At 41.0% G+C, this 20,962-nt stretch overlaps 1 protein-coding gene across 2 annotated transcripts in view; it reads right to left on the bottom strand.

The window, feature by feature from the left end:
• The window catches only part of ADAMTSL1 (ADAMTS like 1), a 453,013-nt gene that overhangs the window by 323,628 nt on the left and 108,423 nt on the right, over positions 1–20,962 (bottom strand). For both annotated transcript variants that reach the window (XM_089693959.1, XM_089693958.1), the window contains exon 3: positions 10,222–10,267. In XM_089693959.1, coding sequence (XP_089550085.1) covers positions 10,222–10,267 — 46 coding nt within the window. The remainder of the gene's footprint in view (positions 1–10,221; positions 10,268–20,962) is intronic.

The raw sequence follows: 20,962 nt of genomic DNA, 5'->3' as shown, positions 1-20,962 counted from the left end.
AAAACTAATTAATATCACTTTAATGATGGCTGTAGAATTATTTGTGTTACTACAGTGTGTATGGTAACACTTAATATATGCTGTCCACCTGGTGTGCTACTCAATTATCACATAAATACAAGAACAAAAAATTAATTAAATATGAGTGTATGAGTCTCAAAATCCAAATATAATCACTGCAGTCCTAAATATTAAATGATAGACGTGCTCAATTCATATATCATCCAAGGGTGATTACAAAGACACATTTAGGAGTGAACCATTGTGCTTCCACAACCAGACAAATGATTAGTCTCTTACCAAAAACATTGATCTCATTAACACGAGATCAATCCAAGCCTGTGTGCCCTTTGGCCAGCACTGACCAGATATCCTCTAGTCCTCTCCGAATACTCACAAGTGGATAAAGACTTCCATCAAAGCAGGTACAATGTCCCTCCAAAAAAAGGATTATAGAGGAGCAGCAATAGCTTATACCGTACGAAATGTTTATTTAAAATTTGGACATATACTCACATATAAAAAGATTCAGAGCGCATATCAGACGCCAAGGTACGAATGTTTGATTGCATGTGACCTCACCGACAAAGTCCCACCCAATATGTTTTGCCACCAATCAGCATCTTCAGAGGTATCAATGCTGATTGGTGGCAAAACATGTTAGCATACAAAACATGTTAGCGTACTGTGACGGAAGCGTAGGCAGGACAGAACACACAAAGAAGATGGAGAACACACAAAGCTTTATTGAACTATGAAAGACACTCAATCAGGACAATTCATGGCATTCCACGACATGCGGCTTATAGGGACACCCACAGTCCAGTGCCGCGCTGCCGGGCCAACGAGGCACACCCCCTTGACTCAGGCCGTGCTGAGGAGCGCGGCCTTTGTCTCAGGTGGGCACAGAGCGTGGGAACACCTCGTGCCCGTGCCGTGCCCGCCAGGGGCACGCAGAGACACCTTGGCGGCCTGCCGCTGGGGTCTCCTGGCGGGGGGTCACCTCCCCCCATCCCGCACAGCCTGGCTTCCGAGACTGTGTAGGATGAGGACGCGGCAAGGGGGGAGGAGGGGGGAGGGTGAAGGCACACTGTTACATGTACAATCTATGCTGGTGGTACAAAAGGTAATAACTGTGTGGGATGAACTGATAGGAGAAATAGAAGCTTTGGTTATTAACTGAAGGCAGGATAGGTTTCCCTGAAGAGATAGGTTTTTCAGAGATCACCTAAAAGTGGGCAGAATTGACGATAGTTGGATAGATTGGGGTAGAGAGTTCCAGAGGATGGGGAGGCTCTAGAGAAGTCCTGAAGATGAGCATGGGAGGAGGAGACAAGGGAGCTAGAGAGCAGGAGGTCGTGGGAGGAGCAGAGAGAATGGTTTGGGTGATATTTGGAGACAAGATTGGTGATGTAATTGGGGGCAGAGTTATAAATGGCTTTATATGTTAATGTTTTGAATTTTATTCATTGGGCAATGGGAAGAACGGTTGGTAAGATGGATGAATCTGGCAGCAGCATTCATGATAGACTGAAGAGCTGATAGCCTGCAATTAGGTAGGCCAATGAGGAGGAAATTACAGTAGTCTTCTATTGAAAAGACACATCTTTTGGGGTTACTATCTAAGGTGCGACTTCCCCTCACTTTGTAGATATGTTTTATCACTTCCTGTTGTGTCATTGGTACAAGAATTAAAGGAAAAAATCCTCAATGAAACACAGACAGCAAAAAACATGCAAACAAAAAAAGAACAAGGAAAAAAAAAGGGTAACAAGCATCTGGAACAATCATACTAATTACCCCACAGGATTCCCCCAATGTTATCATTTCAGTGCATTCTTTGTTCAACATGTGCCAGGCCATGATGAAGGGGAACGTTTTGAACTACTAAAACTTGTTCGTTTTTTTAATAATTTAAGAGTCTGATCAAATCTGGACTTTATACATTCTGCATTTGGTGCTTTCCTTCTTGCAGCCTGAAAAAAAGAACCAGATAGGTTTAAACTATTCCCTTCTCTTTAGTTTATATACATAGTATTGCTACCAAGAAAGAGATGTGTTAAATAGTCTCAACCGCAGTTTCACTTCTGCCCAAACCTCTGTTTAACTGAATAGGAGAAGTCAGCAATGGCTGCCAAGACAAATCAGTTTTTTCTTCCTTTTACCAGAACTCTTGCCAGCAATTGGTTAAAAAATAATGAGACAGTGGGTGGATTTATTCAAACTAAACAGGCTGTTTGCTTTGCAATGGAAGTTGCATTTTGCAAATGAATTGTCTCCAGAGCTTAGAGAATGAGATGAAATTTCAATTTGCAAAAAAATAGCCAATTGTATGCAAGGAAAATTAAAAAAAATTGTATGACTATAATAATTATTATTATTTTAAAATGCATATGATTTAATGATGGAAGTCATCAGAGCTTCACTTCACCTTGCAAAGTGCAATTTCCTTTGCAAAGTGAACAGTTTTTTGCCTTTGGTAAATCAATCCCAGTATCTTTGCACATTCACACTCCCCTTCCCAACCTCTAGTACTAAGCTTGCCTCTCCTGCCTTCGTAGCAACCAGTTCTATAATTTCTAGTGTTGTCTGGAGTTGGATTCTAAGAAGGACAGTGACAACAATTCCTCTGGTCATGAGACAGTGCTCATAACGTGCAATTGGCTGCTAGACCCTAGCACTCTCACATGGGAGGAAGACCCAATGCTGTGTTGGCTATTGTCACAGAGGCACTAGCGTTAGGGGGTCTGGGGTCACCCTGCCATTATTGGGCAATGTGACAATGCATCTTCAAGTATAATAGGTATGCAGATTAGGGGTTTAGACTAAACTTTGTAGGAGACTGTAGCAACTCAGTTACTCAAAATTTTGAATTTAGAAACAACCAGGAAACTCGCATTTTCAGATATAAGAAACAGCTTATGAATGGTAGGCTGCATATTTCTCTCAGTACAGATTTCCCTTAAAGTAATGTAGCATTCTCCTAGATAGGTGCTAGGTTAAGTCAATTTAGTTCTTAGCTTTCCTGTAATCAATGAAACTGCTTGTGATTGGTTTGTTCTGCTCTGAGTTTTACAAGCTGTGGGTTTTGCTGCTTCCCCTTGCCTTCTACATAGTTTTGGAAAGTAGTGAAGCAAATCAGCAGCTAAATATTTATGTAGGCTCAGCCAATCCCTGGGGGACCCCCAGATGGTTGCTGGGGGTGAGCATAAATAGCCTGAAGCTTGGAGCTGCCCTGTTCTGTTCTTCCCCAGGAGGAAAGATTCCCAGCCCCTCCGTCTCTTCTAGGCAGCTCAGCTTAAGGTTCTGCTAGTATCCTCATAGCTGGGGGGGGGGGGTATTTTGCTGCAAAACATTTAAGAGCTAAAAGGGGGATTTCATTGGGGAAATGATCTTGAGGTTTCACTAAGGAGACTGTATGCCTGAGTCTGAAGGGAGCCATCCAAAACCTACGGACACTGTGAATACAGACCTGAAAGAGGGATCCTGGTGACGTTTATTGCTGTTAACCCCTGTTGCACTCAGTTTAAGGCTTGCCTGGCCTGGAACATTGCTAATGGTGTCCCAATGCTGATCAATTTATGTCCTACTGTTCAAAGGACTGTTTTGAGAAGTAGCTGCACAGGAAAGAGTGTCCTCACACTCTTGTTCAGTGTTTTGGATTATCCACCAGCTTCCCTAACCCCCCATCCAAATAATTCTGCAATAATCCTTAAAAAAGCAACCCCTAGTCTGTTTACTGAGCCAGAGGAATGAATTTTGCTGCTGTTTGCCTGGCTGCTAGAGCACCTACTAGGGAAAGAACCCTGGAACCAAATAAACGGCCTTTTGAGGGTGAGAGCTACAGTAATTGTGGTCCTGGTCTTTTCTGTACAGTATATATGAAAATATGCCTGTTAAAAAGTAATCATAACACTTAAGCCTGACATTTTAACCTCAGCAGAATTGTATAAACAGTATGTGGAATAAATCAGATCATAAAAGCAGCAGACATAACAAGTCATATTATGGAACAGAGTGATTGGGAAACAGATCACAGACAATGATGCATTCTGAAATATCATTATTGCTCTCAGCTTCAGCCAAAGCTATCCAAGTTTTCTCTCTGTGGAATATACAGTACATCTTAGATGGGTTCACATATATGTATAAATCTGTTCTCTTCTACTAGGATGTGTCCCTAAAGAACAGCAGATCAATTCCTTTCCATCTGGAGCGATGGCTTGACTGTTTCATAGTTATCAGAAGCACTGCCCAAAAGTCTGATTTATTCGATGCATGTGGGTGGGAAACAACAACAAGTCAGAGACATCTGTAGTCTACACACTTTAGGTATTTTATCCTTCAGGTGCAGAGAAAATCACGACTAAATTGTGAATGTTTGTTTCTCATACTCAATGTCTACCTTGGGAAAATGGCAAAGCAAAGTGCACATTTAACAAAGTACAAGTACAGCACATACTGTATGAAATAACTGAGGGGAATCCCAGTAGACTGTAGAGGCAGGACATATAGGTCCTCACCTTTGGAATACATAGTGAGGTTGATTTTCTAAAATTGGAGAGTGGAAAATTTGGTGAAGCTCTGCATAGAAATCAATCAGCTTCCACTTTTTTTTCTCAAAGCTTAATTGAACAAGCTGAACTTAGAAGCTGATTGAATACCATGCACAGCTGCACCAGATTTTGCACTCTGCAGTTTTAGTAAATCAACCCCAGTATCTCACTGATGAGAGAGGAAATCCATTCAAAATAAAAGAAACACTCTCTAAGGCAGTTGTAACTTTACCTTTATCTATTTGAATGTTTTCCTTCAAATCCTGCTAATCGTGTTATATTCTGTTGACTACTGAAACGTTGGATTTTTTCTTACTTTTAGTCCCAGTGACAGTGGTCACTAGGATAAATACGGAACTTTTTAAAGTGGAGCTCCACCCAAAAGGGGAAGTTCCGCTTTGAAGACTGGTCTCCCGCTTTGACAGGTACCCGCTCCCACCTCCGCTCCGATCGCCTAGGTGATCGGAAGTGGAAGGTATCCTCCCTCCCTGTATTTTTTTGGGACACGTGACAGGTCCCAGAAAACTACAGGACCATTTAGGAAGCGCAGCACTACTCGTGCATGTGCAGTGGGTACCCGGCTGTGAAGCCGCAAGCTGTCACAGCTGGGTGCCCACACTGAAGATGCCGGCGCCCATGGAGAGAAGACAGCCGGTAAAACGGGCTGCAGGGGACTCACTGAGGGATCGAAGGATAGGTGAGTGTGTGTTTTTTAAAAGTCAGCAGCTACAGTTTTTGTAGCTGCTGAGTTTTATTTTTTGACAGCGTGAGTGGAACTCCGCTTTAAGTGAGGATGAAGACGGCTGAAAGATATTCTAACTCTTTACCACTTTATCCTGAAGCTCAACTAGGAATTAGGAATACGCAATTTCATTATGCCAAATAGGAATGCACTTTACTTCAACCGACTCACAATCGTGTAATTTCCACATTTTATAACATTCTCTTACGAGACAAATCTCTCAAAATTTCTACCTTACAAAATAAATCACAAACTGATATATCAGATATCTCAGAAGAAAGTTGGCAGGAATTCTTAAATTCGTACTTTGACGCTACTAATTTGGCCAGCTTATCCAGTTAAAGTATTTTCTTAGGATATATTATAGAGCACTAAACTATTAAACAAATGCATAAAAGGGACACATCAAACTGTCAAAAATGCCAAACAGGAATTAGTGATATTTTAAATAAGGTTTGGAGTTGTGACAAAATTAGACTATTTTGGTCCCAAATAACTGCCTTCATCTCTCATTTCGATATTCCTAATACAGTATATGTAATCCTAAATAACAGGCATTTTTGAGTGCTACATGGAAACAACTTTTAAGAATCCTTTTGTACTATGCAAGAAAAACAATAGTGCCCCAGTAAATATACCCAGACCCCATTTATATTAACTTATTGAGAAAATGTATTACTTTTTTGAATGCACGACTGCTACCTGCAGTTGGGGTACCATTAAGAAATGATGATACAGCAAGTGCGATGCACTTTTTTGTGTGTTTGCAAAACATGGGCAGAAACTTTTGATTCTTCCTGCATTTCTGCTATTCCCAGGTGTGAAAGGGGCCTTAGTTTTTGTAACAATCGATACAATAAAACAATGCTACAGAACACTAGAGGCAAGTAGCAAATAAATGTAACCAATGGTTATGTTTATTTGCAAATATCATGTAGCATTCTCCCAAACCATTACATTGCATCTCTTGATACAAACATATGTATGTCCTCCGCTCCATTGCTAAATCTAGTGGATATTTATTCAGATAAGAAAATAGCTGAAAGAACATGCATGTTCACTGGGCAAATGGCTATGTATTATTTATTTTTATAAATAAACCCACTAAGAGTTCTCTTTTCAATACTGAAAGAATAACACTTTAAGCACACCAAGCCCATGTTATACAGGAGGCCACAGAAGAGATGATGAAGGAGCTATCTGGCCACCAGGTATGCTAAGTGCCCTTTAATGGTTTCTCTCACTTAAAGTGGTTCTAAAGGCAGAAGGTTTTTTGCCTTAATGCATTCTATGCTGGTAAAAAACCCTCTGTGCTGCAGGATCCCCCCAGCCCACCCCCCTTTTTCTTACCTGAGCCCAATCCAATCACTGCTGTCCCACTTCTCAATGGGCAGATAGATAGCATGATAGCAGTCAATCAAATGCTGTGGTGAGGGAATGGGGGGGCCAAGCCTCCCGATATGTGTCGATAGTCGCAGACAGGGGTCTCAGGAGCAAGCCCACACGGGTGCCCCCATAGAAAGAGGTTTTCCATGGGGGCACTTGCGAAGAGGAGGGGCCTGGAGCACCAGCGGGGGACCCCAGAAGAGGAGCTTCTCAAAACCATTGCACAGAGCAGGTAAGCATGACATGTTTGTTATTTTAATAAAAAACAAAACAAAAAATACATGAATAGTATTTCTTAGCAGAGTAAATATTATTATGAATTAAAGTTTGTTAGCATAGCCTTTTTAAAATCTTATTTAAAGTAGACTTTTGCCATACCGGGCCAATTCAAAAGCAGATGTTACCTGTTAGATAGCAAAGGAAAGTATTAGTGGCCCTAACAGGTTTTTATTGCTATTTGTGTGCCCACTGGGGAGAATCACCCTCTCATTTTTGTATAAATTAAAAGGTAAGTATATCCAAAATTTCGAATTGTCAGTGAAACAGGAATAAAAGGGGAAATTTCCAAAGGGAATACTTGTTTCAAGAGAATTTTCCTCAACCAGATAACAAAAAGAAAACCTTTTTCTACTCTACTTACAAAAAAAGATCTGGCTTTGGATATTTGGGACTTTAATGTGACATGCAAATTTTATTTTAATGTAGAACTTCAGCTTCCTATCTTTTTGGGTCTATTGATTATCTCGTCATGTGGTTTTCACTAAAAATGACCTTGTCTCTTTGATTATTATGTGCTCAGTACGAATCAAAGGTGACAGGTTTCCTAAAAGGTGAAATAAATCTTGCAAGCTTTCCTTGGTCCGGTACAGACCTTTCAGCCAATGTTGCTGGTGCTTGTTTTGGTGTTTTCAGTCTCTGCACCACCAACCAATTTGCCTCCCCATGAACAAGCCACATTACCATTAGTGGCCAGAGACCTACTTTATATTGCACACATATTAAGTAGTCGTTCACAGTTATGTTTGCCCACACGGGAATGCCAAGAAGTTCCAGGAATCCGTGGGCTGGCAGTCTCATTAATATCAACTGGCACACAGCAACTGCATGGTCACAGACACTACTCCCAATTTGAAGGCCATGCTGGTGTAGGTCTGTGTCCCCAAACTCACACTGTGAGTTCAGGGACACACATCCATATGCACCCACATGCACTTGCACCCACATGATTGTCAAATTGGGAGCTGTGGCTGTGTCTGAATTGACATCATTGGGACTGCCTGCACAGTGATGCACGGAACACCTGTGCATCCCTATGCCTAATTAAAACACTAATGTAAAAGTGGCCATAGGAAAGAGCAAGGCCCCCAAATAAAGCTCCCTTACATTGGCAGCCATAGGTAACCAGATGTCATCATGCTGATATCATCACTGCTGTGAAGAATGAAAAACAATGCTTTTCCTGTTGAACGAAGGCTTTGCTGACATCTATACTACATTTTTGCAGGTACATAGAGTGAGATCAATAAATAGCAGTTCTATGCTGTTAAAGCCCATAAGCTTACTAAGCCAGTTTGTTTGAATGTGGGTGGATGGAGCAGGTAAGAAGAGCAGGCTGACTTTTTACATTTAGGTGATGCACCTCCCTGCCCCAGCATGTTGGTGTTAGATATGTTGTATGGAGGTTAATGTATTCATTTTAGGGGTTAGGTTACATTATGGGGTTTTGGTTAAGTGTTACATTTAGTTGGGTTAGGTTAAGGTTAGTGATTTAGGCACGTAAGGTCATATTTTCAGCGTTGAACACGCTACAACACTCCTATTATTTAGTTAATCTGAATTACTACTGTCTGTGTCCATAATAAGATGTAGCTCATTATTAAATCACCAGAAAAAAAAAAATTAAACAGCTGCTGTTTTGATCAAAAGCGTGTAAAGAAAATGCCTATTGTCCAAAGCCTATGACTGATTCCTGTTGCAAGGCAATATAAAGCCAGTTTTAAAAGGTCAGGACATTTTCCTGGCAAATTAAATGCCATTACAAAAATACAGAAAATCCAAAGTTACAAACATTTCAGTAACACTATGCTAACAAATGCATTTGAAAAACACAATGTGCTCCAGACATTTAACTTTTTTTCCCTGGGCAGCCCTGTAGGATTTTATTTATCTCACATACCAGTTAAGTTTGCAACTCAAACCAGGTAATGGGTTTATGACCTTAAAAGAAACATGACTTTTACATCTTAAGTTAGCACAAGAACATCACTTTATTAAGTGATAAAGGCTCATTTAGATCAGTTTGGAGCCAACTGGATGAATATGTGTGGATCTCTACCAAGCTATTTAGGCTGGAATCATTTCTGGCATGAAATTCTACTGTAGGGTGATAGTGATAAATGCACATGTTGGTTGCATTACCAATGAAATTTTTTTACTCTATCCTTTATGTAAACAGATCTGTTGGCATGCAACTTCAGGTTATTATTTGTATTGTCCCACCACATAATCTGAATCCGTAAATCTCTCATGTGTGATCACACACTTGCATAATACCCCACAAAAAAAGTTTGTGTCCTTTGATTCTGAAACATCGTGGCTTCCCATGCAACAAAGTTTGCCCCAAATATCCAATAAGAACAGCATACTAAAAATGTAAGGTAAAATACAGTGCACATTCACCAGAGAAAGCAACTACAAGCTTGCTGGACACCATTATTAATTTTACATGACCACCAGGAATTATCACTACAAACTGATCAGACCCAGTCTGCCATTGTGGGGCTTTTCTGTCCACTCTCCCAATATCCCCTCTGAAAAGGACTAAATTGTTTGTAGATGCATCTAAACCTGCCTAATTGCTAGGTGTGTTTATTGTTGAGTGTTCATTCATTCAATGGCCAGAATAACTTAATATCCTGGCCAATGAAATGAATGAACACCCAAACTCCTGACATGCCTGAATGCTCCTACATGCACTTGCAAAACATGGCTTTCGGCGCATTTTTAACATTGCTTTTCTCTTGCCAGGAGAAACAGAATTCAGAAGAGCTAGGCAAATGCCCAGTGTGCATGAGGCCTAAGTATGTATAGTGTATGGTGGGAGGCTGAAAACCTCTCTGGAGTGAATGTATATTATTCCAGTGGAGCATCAGGGGCCAGATGACATCATCACTGTGGTAAAATTGATATGTTCACTATCTGGAACAGCTGTACATTTCTTGGCTTTACATTTTATGAATCAGTATTTAGTAGACCTTTTGTATGTCTCCATTAAAAACAAAAAAAAGCAATCGATTGAAGAACATAACGAAACAGAGTAGTTTGAGTGAACTAGTGTTCTGTGTAAGGTAAAATGTAAAAGAGATTTTGGAAACCAAGGCAAATATAAGTGTAAGCCTAATTTTAAAAACTCTGCAGCCACATAACAATTTAACCAACTAAAAAACAAAAACATTCTCATTTGGAACAGATACTGGATGGGCAATGCAAGGTATGACTTTAAAAGGAATATCAAAGTGAAGAGGAGAATCAACTTACCACATTGCTGCATGTTCTGTACCGGATGTTCCGACCTTCACAGCTTCTGTTGGAAACAATAAAGTCAGTATATGTAAACAGTGATTAGGGAAACTCAACAAAAAGAATAAGAAATCTGATACCCTGCTGGCAATTTCACAGGTCAGCAATGAAAGGAGGTTTAAAAAGTTACAAGTTTGTCCAAGTAATTCATTATTATTCCTTGCTATATCAAATATACTGTATATTTTACCATAAACATTCGTGGATTGCAGACTGAGCGTAGAGGAGAGAGATGCACTTTCAGCAATTATCTACAAACCAATTCATATGGAAATGTTTTTTTCTTTTAGCTTTGTACTCATTCTTCAGATATTAAAGATTTGACTTTTTCAAAACTTTGAGAGCCCAGCCCTCTTCCACCACTTCTTATTTCACTCTGTGATGCAGTTTCTTATGTGCACTTCAGAACTATATGTTCGCCCTTCCCTTTCAGTCATAAAGATTAATTTACTTTAATTCAAATCTTCTAAAATGCTGCTTTGATCTTTTGCAGCTAAATTAAAGAGGAGCTTCAGTCTTCCCCTAAAAAAAATTAAAAGTCAGCAGCTACAACAAATACTGTAGCCCCTAATTTTTAATATAAGGACACTTACCTATCCAGGGATCCAGTGTTCTCCTCACCCAGGCTGATTATTTAGTGGGCCTCGGGTCCATGAGCCGGCATCTTAAATAAGGGAAAACGGCTGTGAAACTTTGCGACTTCACAGCCGGATTCCCAGTGCGCATGAATGATCTGCACTGCGCTTTGTGAATGGTCCCACAGTCTTCTGGGACCTGTGATGTGTCTCAGAAGGCTGCGGGCAAAGGGGGGTGAACTTCAGCTATAATCAATCCGGACAAATGTGGGAGTAGGTACCTGTCAAAACCAGGAACATGCCCCTCCCCATAAAAAGTGCCAATTGTTAAAGGGGGGAGGAGGCAAACAAGCAGAACATCCTCCTTTTGTTTAAAGTTCCATGTTAAGCAGGTGTTTGAGAACGCCTCTGGTTGGAGCTATAAGAGTCACTCTATGATGTGTGCTGTGTCTGCATCAATGATATTAATCTCTGCCCTCTAGTTTCTAGCATTCGCACAGCATGGTTAATTTGGTCAGTGAAGAGAAGGGCAGTGAAGGTTCAATAGTTTAGGAGGGATAAGTGATAAATGATGACATTGTATTTCATATGAAACATGTAACTTGAAACTAAAAGGAATAAAGGATACATTTGGATGTTGGACTTCTAGAACCGTGTTTCTCAACCTTTTTTCATCAAGGCACCCTTTAAAATTATGGACAGTTCCAAAGCACCCTCTAAAATTATGGACAGTCTTTAGAATGGGGTGCCTCAAGATTGTCCATAATTTTAATGGCACCCCATTCTAAAATGTGAAAATAACGCAGCAACATCCACACAGGTAGGACACGCAACGTTAGAGGTGATTTATTCTTCCAAAGCAAATACACTTTTGCACACTGGTACGGAGTAGTTTTCCAGTGTTTCTCTTCTCCCTCAGTTTTTCTCCATCAGTGGGGTAATGTGATGGAGAGGGGTAGGGGAGGGGCAAACTCAGATGCTGTGCAGGCAACTGACATCCTCCTTATCAACTGATGATGTCATTGGTTGTCAGGACGCCAGCGGCTAGAAGGTCGTAATGGTGCACAATGAAAACGTGTGACTATGTGTAACTAAAAGGCAGGCTTGTTCCACCCGCTGGCTTGTACACAAGTTTTGGGCAATTTTAGACATTTTGCCAAGCCACCCCTGAAGAAACCTCAAGGCACCCCAGGGTTGAGAAACGCTGTTCTAGAAAATGGCTGCTGCACAGGAAGGGTGTTCTAGTAATGTAGGTGGTAGGCATTTCAGTGTCTGGCTTCCCTCTTTTTCTCAGCCCAGAAGTGTGCACTTCCTCCCCATACCCCAGGAACACAAACAGTGGGGGTTATTTACTAATACTAAATGATGCAAAATCTGGTGCAGCTCTGCATAGAAACCAATCAGCTTCCAGGTTTTATTGTCAAAGTTTAACTGAACAAGCTGATACCATGCACAGCTGCACCAGATTCTGAACACATAATTTTTAGTAAATCTACCCCACTAAGGATGTAGCCATACTCCTTAGGAGCCGCTGAAGTTTGGGTCCCCCTACAGTCCTGCACAGCCAGGCAACACGCATTTCCTTCCCTCAGACTTGCATCCAAGAGACAGTAACCAGTCCTTGTGCTTTGTTTGAAGCTTTATTTGAGGAATTGAACTTGGATTGGGTAAGGGGTGTTTGGGGTGCCCAAGGGTAATGGCAAAAGGACAAACTCCTTAGCAACTATATACAAGTCTTTATAGCAAAAAGTCTCTCTTGGAGAGCTAGCCAGCATCTACTGTAGTACCACTCCAGACCCCAAATTAATCTTATCCTCATGTAGCTGTATGGGTGTTTCCCTGGGCAGGGGATCCAGCTCCTGCCACTGCAGTGTGAACAGTCCCAAGAAAAAAGCTAATCCAGTTTCCCACCAGAGTGCCTCTTTTCCCTTACTGGCCCAGGGGGTTCAGGTGTACTCACTAAATGCTTCTCCTGTGCTGCTGGGGGGTTGGTGGCTGCTAGAAGGCCTTCTAGTTGGGCCACTCCTTCCTTGCTGCACAGATGGTCCTCGCTTTGGGGGCTGGTGAAGCCTGAAGGTGAGCCCCTCTCCATCTGGGCCCCCTCCCAGTCTCCTGCTCACCAGTCTCACTTCCTCCCCATCTTCCACCCAAACTCTCCCCCCACTGAGCAGGCTCTGTTACTCAGGCCCCTTGGCAAGTCTCCTGTTGGAGATTGGCTAGGATCTTCTAAGAGTGCAGACCAGCTACTTCTTACCTCCACCCACTGCTTCTAGATATTTTTCCAAACTCTAGTGCACAAAAGACGTGATCGGGCACGAAACGCGCCAGTGGCTGCCTACGTTGGTGACGTCACTCCGCCGCCTGCTCCTCGTGGAGGGACGGCGGCCATCTTGGATGAGGTTTTATGCTAGATGTGAGTGCATATTGCTTTATTTTAGTGTATGCCTTTGATCCTATTTAATAAACCATACTGCACTATTGGAAGCACTTTCTCTGGCTCATTTTTCATGAGCCCCCCCTCAAGGTTAAGTTCCTGGTTATACTGCACCTCTGTGAGTGTCCCCCCCCCCCCATGCTGGATGGATGTCATGTCCCTGGAGCCTGGAGATGTATGCTAAGTGTTGCTTGACATGCTGAGGTTTGCCAGATGACCCCCAAAGTCCTGCTGTTCCAGATCCAGTTGACCAGGAGTGGTTTGCATTACTCAAATGCGCATTTTATTGCGCTTTCTGGTTAGTGTAATATACATCTACTATCACAGGAATCACGGATTTGCACCTTAAGGTGTTTTAGCTGTTGTGGACTTTAATATAATTCATTTCATCACCTTGAGCACTTCATATCAGGACGTTTTACAACTTCATTGTGTTATTTGGCGCTCTGTAGCATCTTACTTGTATTTACCTATTTATTTATTTTTTTAAGCATTTTACACCACAGCGCTTCATATTGTTGTGTTTTAGCATCTTCTGAATGTTTCCCTATCCTTTTCTACCCTGTCTCACTATGCTGATCTAACCCTACCTCCTCTTCTTTTGCTGTATATTCACAGTTCTGATACCAAGTCCACAAGATCACTGCTGTAATGTTTAACTGGGGCCAATGTGTCTTTTATTTTCCATTAACAGCTCATGTGCAGTAGAACCCCACACATTTCTGTGAGGCTAGGAGACTGATCTGTCTTCCAGCCCCATAGTCTATAGGCTTCTACTGCACACGCATATGAAACAGAACCCGGACATTTGATGACAGTGCTGCTGATCTCCTCTAGCCTTCAGCAATCCTTGCACATACCAGCAATCATCTCCAAACAGAAGGCCCCTCTTGCTAATGTAGTGCTACCCACGCAGGGGCTGCTTGATAATGCTTGTCCCCAGAGGTTGCTGTGACCTTGCAAGCCTCCCAACACCTCTGACACTCTGGGTTCAGACATCTTTCAATAGTACAGAATAATAATGCAAGAGACACATTTCTTTAATAACAGCCCTATATTAGTCTTGTTCAAAAGTGTATACCACAAGAATAGTGGGTTTAGGATATACAACCCAAGTTAACAGATAAAAATAGAACACTGGTAAAATAGGAATAATCTGTTAGCACAGTTTAACAAATTATACAGTCATGAGTAGCAAGCTTTAACTATTAAACTGCAATACCAGCAGTAAGAGGGGGAAAAAAAGGCTTTATGACTCATCAGCTCCCTCTAGGCCACTGGCGCCGCATTGTTGGATGCAGAGAATCATGTAAATGTATACTCCGACATAAATAGATTTAAGTATCTTAATTTAAATAATAATGGCCTTATAGAGAAGAAGTCCCTTTAATTACAGCTTGAGTCCTGTGATGTTTAAAGTTCTTGATATGGTGGTGTCCGTTGTCTTCTGCTAGCAATGGTGGGGCCCATAAATAGCAGTGAATACTGGTAATTGACTGAAGTTAAACAGATAGGCTGTCGTACTGTTCAAAGCAAAGATCTCCTGATACTGAGGTGTAAAGGTGGCTGCATGCAGTGTCTCTAGAGTGATGACAAAAAATGGTTGGGCATCTGCTCGCTCACCAATCCCATGGTTAGCACAGCCTCCAAGGAAAAATAGTTCTTACACAGACCCTTGCCTCTTTGCAGGGATGTGCAGAGTTACCACCTGATGGCCTGTCATCGCAGTGAGCAGAGATGTCTGTGTGAAGACCGGATAGTGACAGTGCGGATGCAGAGAAGCTGATTCGATCTTGGTGTGGCGATCGGCATAACTACTGTGCTGAACTGATGTACAGAGTCCAACTGCAGTAGGTAAACAATCTGTCTCTGGAGGAGAACAGTAGTCCCCCTGTGTTGGGCTCTGAATTTCATAGCAAGAAAGAGACACAGTTCCTTGCTGTAGAATATATCTGCTCTCCCAGCAACATTCTGGGTCCCTAGCTCTCTGGTAGTTGTAGTTCAATCAGCTTTCAGAAATATAGTATGTATTGGCTAAAGAACTAAAGGTCCCAAGATCCTCTGCTGTCATAAAATCTGGATCCATTCTGCTAATAAGAAGTGATGTAGCACCAACCATAGTCTCGTCTATAAATGTCCCTGAAAAGCATAATGATATAGCCGACATCTGGCTACATCAATAATTTATTTTTAGCTCCCTCAGCAGATTTTGTGTCATATAGGAGTCAAAAATAAGGTATTAGTGACAGGAGAATTTCTGGAGTTGATTGCTGGTATCTGCAAAGATCACTATAGATTGAGAAGCTCAGCAGCACTGTCTCTATTTCCCAGGCTCATTCTGAAGGTAGTGGAGAGTCTTTGGGATAAACCAAAATGGCACCAATAACTGGTGCATGGGCAGTAGTGGCAGAAAGGTAACATTACTGTGCTGATATTACACGTGTGCTAACGGGCAGACTCACAACTCATGGGGCCCCCGAGCAATAGGGGATCATGGGGCCCCTGTGTCCTTGCCCAAACTCAAAAAAGCCTATGAAAAAGGTACCAGGGGCATCTCATGGGGCCCCCTACTGACCCCGGGCCCTCGGGCAGTGCCTTCCAAATGGTCAGTCAACCCCTGTGTGCTAACAATGACAGCAATTATAGATCATTGTCATCCACAGCAAATCCATACACTTTTTTGTCCATTCAGGCACACCACATTTAATTTGGAATGGGCCACAACACATAATAATTTCCCCTGAAGTATTTTTTTTAGCACCACGCAAAACACACAGAGCATACAGAAACTGTAGGGGAAACATATTGTGCTGTAGTGTTGCTTATATTATACCATTTACTGTATAAGTGGATGATGATGAGGACATCTTATCTCTACTGCTAAATCATGGACCTGATATAGTATGTTGTTAACATAACAAATACAGAAACTATAGGACACTAGGGAAAAAACAGACACAAACAATGCTAGATTCTTGACAGAATAATAACATAACAAAACCCTCAGACATATGGTGCAGCTACTGGACATGACTACAAGGTTCATATAATATGTATCATTTTGCATGTAGTCAATCAATTCTTTATAGGATTGAGGGTACTTTGCTATCAATTGCTCTTTTGTTTCAGGTACTTATTTCCTTTGTTAGCTTTCCAAGATTTTACAGTCACTTGCAGTTTTGGAAGTTCTTTAGGAATCAGTTTAGCACCACTTACACTGTGATAGATGGCTCTGTTTTCAGAGCAACAGTGAACAAATTAACTGCTATGGTTGGTATCACATAAGGTTCTGCTCCAAAATATCGAGCTTAAATTCTCAAACTGTAAAACTTGCATATTAGGCATCAACTAGCTGCTAATTTTGTTAGTAGTCGTATTTATTCCAAAAAAAACCAGAGACTGTTTCCCTTCAGTTTTGGTTTCCATAACAGAAATCTCTTCGCAAAAAATTTTTTTTTCCCACACTGACATTTGAACCGGATTCTTTTTTAAGCTGGCCATAGATGGATTGTTTTTTTATTCTGATCAAATTGGATCATTGGACAGAACCATTGTTAATTGGGGGAGGGGAGTGTTAGATGCACTAGCAAATTTAGCTACACTGAAGCCAAACTCCAGCTCACACTGGTGTTACACAAGCTGTTACAGCAACAGTTTGTTTTTCTTTTGGAATAAAGGTTTTACATACCTAAAAAAAGTTGATCATTGTAAGAACCCTTGTCAATGGTAAATGGTTTGTCTCAACACTCTAACTGCTACATTTGCTGGACAGCTTGTTGAAAAACAACAGGCTTACTGGCTGGATCACCAGGTGAAAATAACGGAAATAAAGCCTAAAAAGAAATAACAAATCCAGCCACCACATGTAAGAACTAGCAAGCTGAAATATAATAAATGTTTGCTTTTGGGTTTAATACAGTTTTAATGCTGCATTTGGAGCACAGCGGTGTAAAATGCATACTCAAACATTTGAAAAAAAAAAATAAATGCCCCCACATTAATGAAAGAAAAAATGTGCATTTAATCTTTTGTATTGGAGTGTGCAAAATATTGCAAACATGATCAGCACAACACAAGTGTAATGCAAAGGTACCTACTGACTATTCCATCAGCCCCAGGTTTGTATCTCCAGACCTGGGGCAATAATCTGCAGGGGAAATAGTCTTCATGATGGGGCAGGGGGAACTAAACAATAGACTACAAGTGTGTTTACATCACCTCACTTGTGCTTCATTGGGATTTATGGTCATATGAGTCTTTCCATTCTCAGATACTTAAACAGATCCATGAATGAATGACATGGATGTGCAGTCAAAATCACACATTGGCACACTAAATTCAAATAATAAACAGGGAACTCCAGGAGGAAGAACCACATGATTCAGGTTCATGGAAGTGGAATTTGAGGGTAAGTGGCTGGCAATCATGGCCATGTTTCATGTTAGACCTTAAAGTGGAACTTTACTCTTTCAATCAACATTGACTATTTTTAGTCCTTATGCTCTAGCATTAGTAAACAGATAGGAAGGTATAATATATTTACTTGTTTTAAACTTTTTTTTATCCTTTTCTTCAGCTACTTTGAGGTTTCTATGCCTAGGCAAATCATATAATACATCCCAAGAGTCTTCGAGAGAGGAGGAGGGGCTTTCTCAGCTAAGCACACCCTCCTGACTGCATGCCTGAGCTAAGGGCACATGGATTCCCTAGAAGTAAATGATACCTAAATCATCTTACTCAAGATGGCCACGGATGGGGGGGGGGGGGGGTTGCTTTGAATGCTAAAAATTAAACAAACAGTGTTTTTGTTTGTGCTGCTCAGATACAGTGTTGATCTGCTTTAAAAACATGGTCGGAAAGGAAGACAATTCTTTTAAGGTGGCCTGGCTTATTTGGAATGTGATGGGGATATTTAAGCCTTGGAAATTGTATAACGATTTATTTGAAGAAGGCTTTTCCACTAGAAAAACAGTCTGTTAAAATGTCTGAAATGCTGGAGGAGATGCATAAGAAAGGGTAGTGGCCAACAGATGCGGTTCATCCAAGGGCACAAAAGGTTCATAAACTGAACCAAAGGTTGATGTGTAACAATTTGGAACTCTTCCTCTAAATCTTAACTTGGATTTTACTATTAGTACTGTCAAAACTATTTCGTAAATCGTGGTGCACTTTTTTAGGTGAAATTTAAAATGAAGAACATCATGTGGTAGAACATTTTGGGTGAAGTGTTGTTTAGTCTGTATTACTACTCAAGAAAATGAATAACATCACGCAAGTCACATAATATTCTGTAATAAACAACACTGACAGGCATATTTGAATTATACTTCTGAATTATCTGTCAAGAGCCTACTGTGAAACCGCTACACGTTTAGGACTCTTCATGCAGGTTACAGTCTAGACTCTGCAATAAGCAGCTGTTATCCAGTTCCTGTTGAGTTTCATTACCAAAAGGTCTTAAATGGAAAATACAGAGTTACACTAAGTGAGACCAAACCAATGGAAATGCTTCCAAAGCCTGTCTTTATTAAAAGGCTGCTCACTGTGCTGATTACAGAAAAATACAAACCAAGGTATGTCTTCACTCAATGTAGACCTATCATTCATACTTCACCAATCTGGGTAAAAACGTGCCTTCTGCTTGACATTGATTAACTTCTGTTGTTGCTAAGTGCAGCCTAGGCAGCTTAGATCACATTATCCCTGGCTACTTATTATACCTCCATTATCTCTTAGATTGTAAGCTCGAAGGAGCAGGGCCCTCCTAACCTTCTTATATTAAACTGTATCATTGCTGTATTGTCTCCCTTTAAAACTCTGAGCAAACTGTTGGCACTATATACATTCTGTATAATAATAATAATTAGTCAATTGTGTTCAGCCAGCAGTTAGTCCAGAAGACCAAATAGGCTGCAGCCATGTACATAGCTAACTGCCATCTTTACAGGAAAACAAGATTTTAATAATTTAAATTGATAAGATTGTTTACATTAAACTGGTCTCTTTCACTGGCAATGCTAAAAGCACGGTTTCTCTTTAAATAAGTATATAATATATTGCCACTAATGAGTTAAAGCTCCACACAAAGCCTTTGTTTTGTTTTGGATAGAGCTGGAATGGGTTTTTGGCAGGATTTATTGCCAACTATGTCAGGACAGGATGTGATGGGATATCTCTCCAACGGGAACAAAGACAAAACACATTTTTAGCAGCATGAGGAAAGGTTAGAACTTTTGAAAATGTTTTAATCCCGTCCCAGTGACAACCACTCCCCCATTTTAGAAAACGGGTGTCACAGATACAAGGAGTGAAGAAAATCTCCCCTGCAGGACACCCTGACAGGAAGAAAACCTCAACAGAAATGTAAATTCTTTCCCACTCTATCCAAAGTTAAAAAGAATTTGGCTAGAGCTAGGCTTTAGCTAGAATGGTGGTTATCAGTTTGTAATTTCTGTATATAAATAGATATCCACAGTGCCCCAACTAACTATCAATCTTAAACAAATATATATATAATGGGCCTGAACAGGGGCGGACTGACAACTCATGGAGCCTCCAGGCAATAGGGGATCATGGGGCCCCTGTGTCCTTGCCCAAACTCAAAAAAGCTTATGAAAAAGGTACCAGGGGCATCTCATGGGGCCCCTTACTGACCCCGGGCCCTCGGCCAGTGCCCAAGTTTCCAAATGGTCAGTCCGCTCCTGGGCCTGAAAACAGCTTCCACATCATGGCAGTGATTCGTCAAGTGAGCATAATGTCTTGGTGTTAAAGTTGACTACACAGACATCAGCATACCAGGCCACTACCCTGGTAAATTCTCCCTCCCGAGTATGAGTTTATCTTAATAGTAATGTGTTTCACTTCAAGTCAAACATTAAGTGGTACACTAGGAATTCATTAGGCCTAAGTGTTGTCATTTGTGTATGTAAATGTATGGTATAGTATGTAGAAAATAAAAGCAAGCAACAAATATTACAGGATTTTGCAGACCCATCTTCTTCATCAGTAAAATACTTAACACTTACATATTGTAAACTCTAATGAGCAGGTCCCTCTGATTTCTCTTGTACCAAATTGTGTTGTAACTGTAATGTCTGCCTTAATTTTGTACAGCGCTGCACAAACTGTTATATAAATATAAATCCTGAATAATAATAATATTGGGGTTGATTTACTAATGACAAATAGATTGTTCACTTTGCAAGTGAAGATGGACTTTGCGAGGTATTTTTTCTCAGAGCTTAATGAACGAGGTGGTGGTCTTCTGATTTCCATTATCCAATTATAAGCAAACAAAAATTTTTCTTGCAGATGGTTGGGTTTTCTTTGCATAGTGAAATTTCACCACATTCACTAAGCTGTGAGAACAGATCCCTTAGACCGCATAACTTCCCTTGGAAAGTGAACAGCCTGTTTGCTTTTAGTAAATCAACCCTGAGGTGTATACTTTATTCTTCGGGAAGCTACCTCATTATTAAATTTCTACAGCCCTGGCCAAACGTTTTGAGAATGACACAAGGATATTGCTGCTACTAAGATTGCGCCTAGATCTACCATTTATAGGATCATCAAGAACTTCAAGGAGAGGTTCAATTGTAGTGAAGAAAGCTTCAGGGCGCCCAAGATTGTCCATCAAGCACCAGTACCGTCTCCTAAAGTTGATTCAGCTGTGGGATCAGGGCCTCACCCG

This window comes from Staurois parvus, unplaced genomic scaffold, assembly GCF_062004578.1.
Source record: "Staurois parvus isolate SC_StPar_1 unplaced genomic scaffold, SC_StPar_1.0 ptg000644l, whole genome shotgun sequence".
Lineage (NCBI taxonomy): Eukaryota > Metazoa > Chordata > Amphibia > Anura > Ranidae > Staurois > Staurois parvus.
The sequence above is the reverse complement of the archived record's forward strand: the minus strand, read 5'-3'. Positions and strand labels throughout refer to the sequence as shown.